Source organism: Dermacentor silvarum, chromosome 1 (genome assembly GCF_013339745.2).
Source record: "Dermacentor silvarum isolate Dsil-2018 chromosome 1, BIME_Dsil_1.4, whole genome shotgun sequence".
NCBI lineage: Eukaryota > Metazoa > Arthropoda > Arachnida > Ixodida > Ixodidae > Dermacentor > Dermacentor silvarum.
In genome coordinates, this window is record NC_051154.1 from 432714203 (window position 1) to 432725872 (window position 11670).

General features: G+C 46.6%; 1 protein-coding gene across 1 annotated transcript in view; it reads right to left on the minus strand.

The window, feature by feature from the left end:
- Positions 1–8732, minus strand: part of LOC119448384 (serine/threonine-protein kinase 19) — a 72079-nt gene extending 63347 nt beyond the window's left edge. Inside the window, exon 1 of the mRNA XM_049660777.1 lies at positions 8497–8732. Within this exon, the coding sequence (XP_049516734.1) occupies positions 8497–8622 (126 nt within the window). The 5' untranslated portion in view covers positions 8623–8732. The remainder of the gene's footprint in view (positions 1–8496) is intronic.
- Positions 8733–11670: the final 2938 nt, after the last annotated feature.

Genomic DNA, 11670 nt, shown 5'->3' on the forward strand with positions numbered 1-11670 from the left:
ACATATTGATTCACTTCGTCAGGAGGCACTGGGTGATGCACATAAGTCAAGTCACGGCGTATAAACACAACAATCTTGCTGCACTCTCAGTGGGTAGAGGACATAAAGCACTCATACCCGGACAGTCTGATGGGAGCTGACAAGTTTGGCTCGCATATCACGATAATGGGGAATTGGTGCGTAAAGACAAACTGTCTAAAGTCGGCCATGCGTGACTTAAGCCCTCTTGCGTTCCACTGAAAGACAGATGCATTCTTGACCTCCTCTTGAAACGACGCCATCTCTCGGGCTGTGGTTTTACCCTAGAGCCGCAAGTACCGGACTCAAGGTGTCCAGCACCTGCAGTGCGCTCTGCGCCGACGGCGTTTTCATGCTGCTCAGTAGAATGCGCATGGCGTCCATAAGTGACTTCAACATCGCTATGACTTGGCGATCCTCAGTTGTCATCGCATCAGCGGTTTGTGAGGTCATCGAGGGCGGCGCGATTTGATGTGACTTCGAGGCAGGTTGTGCTCGTGGAAGTGTAGGCCACTCTTCAGGAGGAGCGAGTGTTGCCCCTTTCTTCGTTGTCGCAGTGTCCGTCTTTGTGGAAGTCGGCGTTGGTATGGTAGCCGCTTTGCTGGAAGATGGTGTATCTCTATCGGTAGATGCAACTCTTCGTGATGATCTTCGGTGGCGATGTCGTCGTCGCCGCCTGAGAGTAGCGGCAGCCTCTCTGTGTGTAGAATGGTCCCGTACCATACGTTTGAGTACTGCTCGCTCGTTCCTCACCCGCGGGCAATCCTTGGATGAGGCCTCATGGTTACCATGGCAGTTAGGGCACTTTAACACAGTTGCGCGGCAGGCTTCTTCCGAATGAGATTCAGCGCACCGTGGGCACACGAGATTGTTCCTACAGACACCTTTTACGTGTCCCATCTTGCAGCATTTGTAGCATTGCAGGGGCTTCGGTACGTAGGGCCGGACTGGATGGCGGACGTGGCCAACTTTGACGTGTGAGGGAAGGCTGTCTCCCTCAAACTCAAGCTTCAGGCAACGTGTGTTGCCAAGTCTTGCGATGTGCGTGATAAGAGTGCCTTCTGTAGTTGGCTTTATTAATATAGGCAAGTCGTCCGTTGGTATAGAAATATCGACATCATAAATGACGCCGACAGTGCTATTGCAGCCTGTAGGAATCATGGATCGCACTTTCACTTTGTCGATCTCCGTTACGTGCCGCAGGCTTTGCAGCGCACTACGGTGTAGAACGTCTACTGCGAGTACATTCTTCCGTGCGTTTATTCTCACGTCTTTGATCTCATTTGGTGCGATTCCCTCAAGAAACGCAGAAAGGACTTGCCTGTTCAGGAGTCGCAGATTGGACACAGGGTCCACGGGCATGAAGAGCATCGTGTACGGCCAGCGCTGTGGTGTTGTCTTCACGGTGGAGACACTTGCCGATGATGACCTCCGTAGCAGTCTTCTTTTTGTAGTTCGGCTCATGACAAGCGTGAAATAGTCGTCCGACGAGTCGACGCTGTCCGAGTACGAGTACAACTCGGTTGCCTCGCTGTCCGTGTCACTTGACGCGTTTCCACGTTTCCTGGACGTGACCCGACGTGATGGTTGGGCGCCAGGAAGGTCCTCGACGGCTTCTTCATCCATTACCGCAACAAGGGAGCGGCAGCTCCCCGATTTTGCAGAGAAACAAAACGAGACAAGGGTACAAGCGTTCTATGAAAGACCTTTTGAATTGTGGGTTGTCAAGCGTGCTCATGGGACAAAGGAAGGACAACACAGTAGTGGAAACGAATAAAAGGGCATTTATTGCACCTTTTATCCATTAGTACCGGCTAGTCGATTTACAACGAATGGGAAATGCTGATGACTCTGATGAATCGAGTAAGTCCGACTCATAGCGCAAATGATATCGAGCGAATGTGTTCGCCCCTGTCGTTCGCGGCTGCAGTCAAGCGAACCGGCGTTGCAGGTGCTATGTGGGGAAGCCGGACTCCAAGAACACGAGGGCCATGTGGGAAAATATAACATCAGGGGACGCGAGAGAGTAAGTCGTTCGTCCCCACGGAATATGAGTGGATAGGGTCTGCACCAGGAAAACCTCGCAAACCTTAAAGCTTTTGACACCAAAACCGGACGCATCTGCATTATAATGGGGACATCCCCATTGCACTGCCGTTGCGGTGCGTTGGATGTGCCAGGAACGCTGTCGCCCGGGTCACGAAATCTCGCGATAGTGCACACCGCAAAAGTGTCCCCGAAAGTGAGCGCTGTGATCACCCGATTGACAGATTCGAACGCGTACTTTTCAGGGGGAAGAGTGGCTCCTGGGCGAAAATCTCGGAGGCGTCACGTTGGGACTTGCGTCACATCCACAAACTTCCAGGTGAACGCAACGATCGCTTGCTGAGGTATTGCTTAAATGCCGTCAATACTACAAGTATCATCATCATCAGCCTGTATTTATGTCCACTGCAGGACGAAGGCCTCTCCCTGTGATATCCAATTACCCCATTCTTACGCTAGCTGATTCCAACTTGAGCCTGCAAATTTCCTAACTTCATCACCCTGCCTAGTTTTATGGCGTCGTCGACTGCACTTCCCTTCTCTTTGTTAATTTAATTAATTAAATAATGGGGTTTTACGGTGCCAAAACCACGATCTGATTATGAGGCACACCGTAGTGGGGCACTCCGGAAATTTAGACCACCTGGGTTTCTTTGACGTGACCTAAATATAAGTACACGGGTGTTTTCGCATTTCGCCCCCATCGAAATGCGGTCGACGTAGCCGCGATTCGATCCCGCGACCTCGTGCTCCGCAGCCCATCACCATAGCCACTGAGCAACCACGGTGGATCCCTCCTCTTGGTATCCATTCATTAACTCCACTGGTCCACCGTTTATCCATCCTACGCATTACATGGCCTGTCCAGCTCCATTTTTTCCGCGTAATGTCAACTAGAATATCGGCTATGCCCGATAGTTCTCTGATCGATTCCGCTCTCTTCCTGTCTCTTAAAGTTAGGCCCAACATTTTTCGCTCCATCGGTCTTTGTGCGGTCCTTAACTTATTCTAGAGCTTCTCTGTTAACCCCCAAGTTTCTGCACCATATGTTAGCACCTGTAGAATGCAATGACTGTACACTTTTCTTTTCAACGACAGTGGTAAGCTCCCAGTCAAGATTTGGCAATGCCTGCCGTATGCACTCCAACCTAATTTTATACTTCTGTAAATTTCCTTCTCATGTTCACCGTCCCCTGTGATTAATTGACCTATAGTCGGATACAAATTTAGAAGGCAGCGGCATTTGCCCCTCAAAGGCGAATTCACACCAGCCTCCACCAATAGGCGCGTACTTCAGATGACGTCATGAACCGGACGGCCGGTGACCCCGCCGACGGAGAACATGCCTAACATTGCCGCCCTCGCTTCGAACTGGGCGAGTCGCGTCAGCTCTGTGCATCTCCCTTCGTCAGAGTGAATTCCAATTGTTTGTGGTGGTCTGTCATGCCGGAAATATTATTGTGAGCTTACGATGCACAATTTGTGCCACGTGTGTTTGTTCTGAGCCGTCAGCCGGCGAAGAAAGATTGCAGCAAACATCGGTGACGCTGCGCTGCGCTTCGTCTGGAAACAGGATCCCGCGGCGACATACTACTCCAAACAAACATCGTGCGTGATTGTTCCATGGTGTTTTGTTTTGCTCCTAAGTGAAGTTACGACGACGAGAGTTCGCCAAAGTCTGGTACCTACTGTGAGCAGCGGGTGTGTTTGTGTACTGTGCCCCTGCGTCTCTCGTCGGACGTGGCGAAGTGATGGAGCAAAACCATTATCAGGATAAATGAGAAAAGCGTGTGCGGATGAAACCAACCTGCGAGTTTCTCAACAGAAAAGATTTGTGAAAGCAACCTCCAACGCAAAGATTCGTTGCTGCCAGCTCAGCGTGCAAATCGTTGGCAGCAGTGTGATAAGATAGCCGAGCGTCTAGCAGCGTCGTTCGAGTGTTGTGTAGCACCGTCGATTGATATCTTTCCACCAATGCTAACAATCAGTGACTAACACGCCCTGCTTGAGCGAATGTCATGGGATTGTTAACGGTCAGGCGTTTGGAAGCAGTGTTTGTTTCCTTAATGTCAGCCTCAGTGCTAGTATAAAATTATGACTGATACACTGGTGCTGTTACAAGGGAACTTGGCATGAATTCGCATCGCTGTGTGGTTTAGAACTCTTCGCTCACTGCACGCGCCAGCTGTAGAATGCCTGCTGTGACACAATCGCGCATAAGTTGTGCTGCCAGCACTCGACTTGCTTTCCCACAACACAGCTTACGCTTTGTCGTGATATGTCGCTACTAAAAAATTCCTATGACAGTGAAGGCAACAGAGCCAATATGTACATTAAAAAAAAGTACGACAAAGTAGGCACAGCTGCTTGTGAACTGACTCCTAATAGTTCTACTCGCGTCTGCGTTAAATGTGTGTGCGTGTTTTCTTGCGTGTTTGTGTATATTTGTTATTTCCCCCTTTTTTGTATCTTAGATATTAGTTTTCGCGCTCGCATTTGTGTTGATGTGTGTGAATATGTGAGTGCTTCCGTGCGTGTATGTGTTTATTCCTATTTTGTCCTTTTATTTTTGCGCTAGTTGTTGTACGCATGCTGCAGCCACGTCTTTCTTTACTATTTCATTAACTCGTCTCATTCAAAGCACCAAGTCCTTTGAATAGCAGGGCTGGCCTCTTCGATGTCATTCTCTCTCGTCTACCTTGCCTCCTCAGTCTGCCATCTTGCTTTGTTTTTTCCTACTATTCTGACCTTGCTTCTTGTGCTGTTGCCGCAACGTGATTAACCAACTTGCACCAAAGAAAGTTCTATCAGCTATGACAACAGAAACATTGACAGATACAAAATGTTAAAAGCATCACGTGGCTTGTACAGTTACTTCATCTCTTACCCCTATTAATGTGTTTATGCATCAGTGCACACGGTAGCTTGCCAGAAGTGCACATGAAAAGGTGCCATATTGTGAAACAGCGATTTGCTATGTTTTTGCATTCAGCCCGTCACATGTGGTCGTACACATATATAACAATGTGTAGTGGGGTATCATTTCCTGTGTTGACGCTTTCATCATTATCAACGCAGTTTTCTAGTGAATGGAGTCCAGCAAAGAAGTGCTGTGAGAGCTTTTGCAACTTTCACCATTTATTACTTCACCAATATAACTGTCTGAATCTGTCCGTCACTTTGCCTACGGCTTGTAATGAACAAAGTGACTCAGTGACGCGAAAGAAATCGTGCACACATGACCTCAACGCGCACAACGTGAAGCTGTCTAACTTCGCGCTGCGTCTTCTCTTCTCCGCATTGCGTGGGCGCTTTCACAAGAGCGTCGTCAGTTTGCCACCCGAAAAATGCGAAGCTTTAACTTCCTGCATCACCCTGAACGCAGTCCTTTCGCTGACACCAAGCCTGTCGGCGACAAACTTGCTCGGGTCCTCGAGGCTGCGTTCAGGGTGCCTGTTACGCCAAAGCGTGCAGCAGTGGAAGATCATGTTACGTGAATCGCTGTTCAGGATGTGGCCGCTCTTGTTCTTGCCGAGGCTCCTTGGTGGTGTGGTCATCGAGGCAACACAAGGCTCGTTCGGAAACAAAGGATCGCGTTCCGATGTCACCTCGCTGGGCTCCTTGGCGGAAAACTGGCACGGAATGCCGCGCGCGATCGTGCGCGAACTTATGAGATTGCAGGTTCGCAACCGCGAAAAAAAATTATAATTAAAAAATAAGCCTAACACATTACAAAATAAGCTTGTGCAAACACAGAAAAAGTGTATATGAATCTTATGCTATTAAGCCAGCGACTGTTTTAGAATTACGCGCCCGGTGCCGTCGATCTTGCTCCGTAGCAGACGACGCACAGCGTTGTTGAAGGCACGCAGTTAATTTTTTCTCGCGATCCGGCATGTGCTGTAGCATTTACATCATGATAGTTTTACCAACTCACTCGTCAAGATACACAAATCTTATTTATTCCGACAAATACGCGTTTTAGAAGCAGTCGCAATTTTTTGAGCGGGACTATTTCTTTAGTCGCGGAGGAATTGGCTGCTGCGCTTCGCTCAAGTGGGCGGGGCCTCTCCTGTCTTCTAAAGTTGTACCCGACTATAGTTAAACGTACTCCTTTACAGACACTAGAGGCTGACAGCCGATCCTGAATTTTTGTTCACTTGCCAGGCTGTTGAACATTATCTTTGACTTCTGTATATTTATCTTCAACCCCACTCTTACACTTTCTTGGTTAAGGTCCTCAATCATTTGTCGTAATTGGTCCCCATTGTTGCTGAATAGGACAATGTCATCTGCAAACCGAAGGTTGCTGAGATATTTGCCGTTGATCCTCACTCCTAAGCCTTCTCAGTATAAGATCTTGAATACTTCTTCTAAGCATGCAGTGAATAGCATTGGACAGATTATGTCTCCTTGCCTGACACCTTTCTTGATAGGTAACTTTCTACTTTTCTTGTGGAGAACCAAGGTTGCTGTGCAGTCCTTGTAGATATTTGCCAATATATTCATGTATGCCTCCTGTACTCCTCGATTGCGCAATGCTTCTATGACTGCTGGTATCTCTACTGAATCAAATGCTTTTTCATAATCTATGAAAGCCATATAAAGAGGTTGATTGTACTCCGCAGATTTTTCTCTTACCTGATTGATGACATGGATATGATCCAAGATAGCATATCCCTTCCTGAAGCCAGCCTGTTCTCTTGGCTGGCTGAAGTCAATTAAAAAAAAAAAGACTAAAAAAATTGACTTTTTTGAAGTCAATTGTTGGCCTGATTTTATTAGAAATTATCTTGGGGAATATTTTATACAATACTGTAAACAAGATAATGGGCCTATAATTCTTCAATTCTTTAACGTCTCCCTTTTTATGGATGAGTATAATGTTGGCGTTCTTCCAGCTTTCTGGTACACTTGAAGTCGTGAAGCATTACGTATAAAGGGCCGCAAGCTTTTAGAGCATGATTTCTCCTCTATCTTGAATTAAAGCGACTGTTATTCCATCTTCTCCAGCAGCTTTTCCCCTGGTCATGTCTTTCAAGGCTCTTCGAACTTCAGCGCTAGTTATAGGAGCCTCTTTATCCTGTTCATCACTTCTTTGAATGAAAGTAGCTTGGCTGCTGTGGCTACTGTAGAAGTAAGTATCAAATTCTTCCGCTGCCTTTACTATGTCATCGAAATTACTCATGATATTACCCTGCTTATCTTTCAATGCATACATTGTGCCTTGTCCTATGCCAAGTTTTCTTCTCACTGATTTCGTGCTGCGTCCATATTTTACTGCTTCCTCAATCTTTTCCACGTTATAATTTCGGATATCCCTTATTTTTTTAATGCTCAGTTTTGACAGTTCAGCGAATATTATCTGATCTAGAACACCCGACTTCTAATAAAAGTATATTTACAAGCAATTACCAGTTGTGTGGTTTTCGCGCTGCGTGGTCGCGTACTATAGCCACAGAATGCGCAGGGTCGAAACAGGCGTCGATGATCGCAAAGGAACAGACTAAATATGGGTACCGTCTCGACAGGAGAACAGCGCTAAAAGACCAAGGAGAAGAAGGGAAACACACTAGCGCCGTCGCAACGTAGCCCTGCAATAAGAATGCGCAGCCGGACGCAGGCGTTGGCATATATGCCGGCGCAACAAGCATACAAGAACATATGTGGTGGTACGGTGCTAGTATTATCGTGAAGCGTTTAAAAAGACTTGCACCGAATGTGCGGGTGATCAGTATATAAGAACATCCGCAACGAAGCTCTGTCGTCAGAACGCGCTGCAGGACGCAGGTGTTGGTTGAGCCGGCGCAGCATGCAGAAAGAAGTGCTGAGCTCAAATTCTATGGAAGCGTTTAAAACGACACTAAAAGCGGGTTAACCGCGAAGACCAGTAGCTCGCCCCACCATTGGAATGCGCAGCCGGACGCAGGCTTGCTCGTAGAATTGTGGTTCCAGGAGGTTCTCGTAGAGCAGACGCAATTAAAGAACGTGCGCCGAATATAGCTCGGAATAAGCGCCTGAAAAACAGACTTGCACCGTTTATAATGAAGCGTTTTATTTGACGCAGTGCCACATCGGACAAAGAGTGTTACAGCTACCTTATACAGCTTACACGCTGTAGTCAATTTGATACGAGTCGCTCGCATGTCCCCCGTGCACAATCACAAACAGTGGGCACCACCTAGGTGACACCTGCATACCTATTGCTTCATACTCTCCTCACTCGCTGTATGGTAGCCAACCGGGCTGTCCTTTACAGCTTCCTATATCTTTATATCCACTCCATTTTGCGCTGCTAAACAATTCAGAACTGTCGCACACTGCAGTTCGCTGTACAAGGACGCGTTTGCGCCACGGGTTACGAACATGCTATCATGCACGCGATGACACACGCGTATGGAAACCGATGACAAAGTCAAGCGATATACTTACATTAGACGGTCCAGATTTTTCTGCGGCCTCCCTCTTGAGTAATTGGAACATTGGCAAGTCATCTTGGGCCTCGTTTGCGACCTCGGCTCCAGCACGGCAGCGGAATGAGCGCCAACTCGTCGTCATAATTGAGCGGCCTTTGCTGCTTGTCCATTGTACATCGCACACAAGATAACAAAAGAAAGAGGCTGCTGAAACGGGCAACCTACGAACGACGAACGCGTGCACGCTGGCTCGTGCGCGCTGGCTCGTGCTGGCCCTAGAGCAATGAAAGCACCAGGGCGTGCATTGTTCTGCAATTTTGTTACTGATTTAGCGCCACTGAATAATTAATAATTTATTATTGCAACACCAATAACAACCGTGCATGTGCTTATATAAATATATTCATCACATATTTATGAAAATAAAAAATGTATTATGAGAAAAGTGTAGCGCCTTTGAGAGAAATGTTATAAAGTGTCGTCTGCTACGAGGCCTGCTCGCTGCAAATGCGGGAAAAGTGAACTGTTCTCGCAGACGATGATTCGCACTTGCGAACTCTCTTGCTCTTTCGAAAGGCTGCGTCGGCTGTCACGATTGCTGAATGTCTTCGAGTACTTTTAATCACATCTACTGCAGTGCTAGCTGGCATGCTTGTGGCCTCCTACGTGCATGCTTCATTATACTTGTTGACGTACCGCTTCTTCTGAAGCGCGCGCTAGCAGCTGTTATGTGGAGACTTTGCGGTTACCCGTTTTGCGACAGCAGACTTTCTTCAGTCTGCTGGAGAAAGTCACGATGGCTCAGCTGCCTCACGATGCCTCACGATGGCTCAGTAGAACAGATGGTTGACTGATACAACCCTCTTTTCTTTTGTTAATGTGAAAAGCTCCTAATATTTCCCTGGTCACTTGGCCCTCATGATGAGAAAGAACTGTAGTGTCACTGAAAAGCGGCAAGCACCCACACTGTGAACAATGCCATTTAATGCGGGAATGAATGTTTCCCCCCGGGACCTTTTGTGTACTGAAAGTGTTGTGTTCACACACTAACCCGTTTGGCCGATGTATATGTTTCCACAAGATAGGGACAAACAGTATATAAACAACCATCTACAATTGATAAACGGTAATGCATGCGTTACCGTGCACTAATATCTATTTACATTTATTGTTGCTGAAACTCTACGATCCAGCCCGGTAAATGTTTTTACCGAGTTTTTAGGTGCAGAAAAAACTACTTCTAGACCATAATTGCTACTTACGATATTTAGGTTATGCACAACCGTGTGTGCATATGTGATTATTATGCTAAGATTGCGCATAATATAAAAAAACGTTGGCAGCAGGTATGGTCTAGAAGTAGTTCTAGACAATCCGTTTCGATGAACTCATCATTTAACCGCACTGGAGGACCAAATTAGTTGTGTCGTAAATGTTCTCCACAGAATCGCAGGTACGAAGTAGGCCGGAACAGCTGCATTCCTGATTCACGTTCACTGAGCACTTTTCCGCCAGTTAATTGCTTACTCCGCACCTGTATTGCACAGATAATCTGCGACGTTCCTCCACCGACTACAGGTGTTATAGGTTCGGAGTTTACGAGTGCGTCTAGGAGTTCCGCAAGCTACATCCGATCACCTCACTATTGCAAAAAAATTGCCCGCCAATCCACCCTGTGAAGGTGGTTGGAAAGCGAAGCTTTTTACGCCACCATCACGGTGACTGCGGCGCACATGATATTTCACACACTACAACGTAACTTTAACCACGGCCTTTATTATTATTTACTTCAGAACAATGTTCACTACTGCTTTATGATCGGTGTGATATACACTACTAGACTACCCCATAGTGGGGTAGTCTAGAAAATGAACCGAAGCAGTTACTAGGCTGGAAGGGTTTCGAATGACGTCAACCCTCTTTCAAGCAGCTGCATAAGCTTTGCAACAGCTGCAATCTAATCTTACGGACCGCGCCGAGCCTGTTTCCGTTGTTTGCCCGCAGCCCTTATCATCCATCATGTTGGCTCATCACTTTGAAGCTTGTTTTTGTGGTTTTTCTTGCGAAAACGAGTGCTTAGTGGTACGCTGAATGCCTCAATTCAAGTAAGCTATACTGCTATACCTGCAATTGTTAGCGGTTCGTCGGGATCGTTTTTTGCTTACAACGACGGACACGACAGAACCCTTGGCTGGTACAGGTACAAAGCTTCGCTTTAAAACGCAGCAACCACGTTTCACCATAATTCGCACTATGCACACAAACCGGCATCTCTTCTCAATTTATACTCATAATTGTGCGCACGCACTTCTTTCAATGATTCATAAGCGTCAGAGATAACCGTCATAACCGTCAGATGTGCAGAGATAGACGCCATGTTTCAAGAACATAAATCACTTCCACGGTCGGGTTCTTCGCACTCAGACCACTGGTATCAGCCATTTCTTTTGGAGGCACTCAAAATAGAAACTTCAATCGAATGTCTTAAAAAGAAAAGCAACGTTTCCGCATTAGCTGCGAAACAATGACCTGTACATCCACTTTTTGACATGGGTAAGGACTCTATTCAAGTCAACGCGAATGATTCTGTAATTAAAGAAAGTGCGACAGTAGCTTATGTTACACCATCCTACAGCTGGAGTACGCTTGTCGGCTAGGACGCACGTCGTCACCAACAATAGTGGAATTATTGACAATTCTCCAAGCCACATACTTTATCAAAAAATATGAAACGCCAAAAATGTAGGAAATTTGTGCAGACTCCTCATCGGCTTTAGCCTGTCTTGAATATATTGATGATAACCAACCACACGCACGAATAAAGTATACACACTACGAAAGAGTTTAACACAGGCTACTGAAAAAAATGAACAAAAAATAAACACGAACTGCTGTTGCACTGGATCCCGAGACATGCTGGTATAGTAGGCAACGAATTAGCGGACTCGTTGCAAAATCGGCCCATCAAGATGCAGAAATTCAACTCATCCCTTTATCACCAATGGACAATCAACGTATAATAAAAGTACTAAAGAAGGAATGTATAGGGCGACCTTGTTTGATGAAAATACTATGAAGTGGAACTGCCACTCAAGTACCAGCTGGATGTAGAACTTCCGAAACGTACAGAGACGCTAAGTCATCGACTGCGCCTTGGAACAGCACACACGAAGCCTTTTCTATATCACAT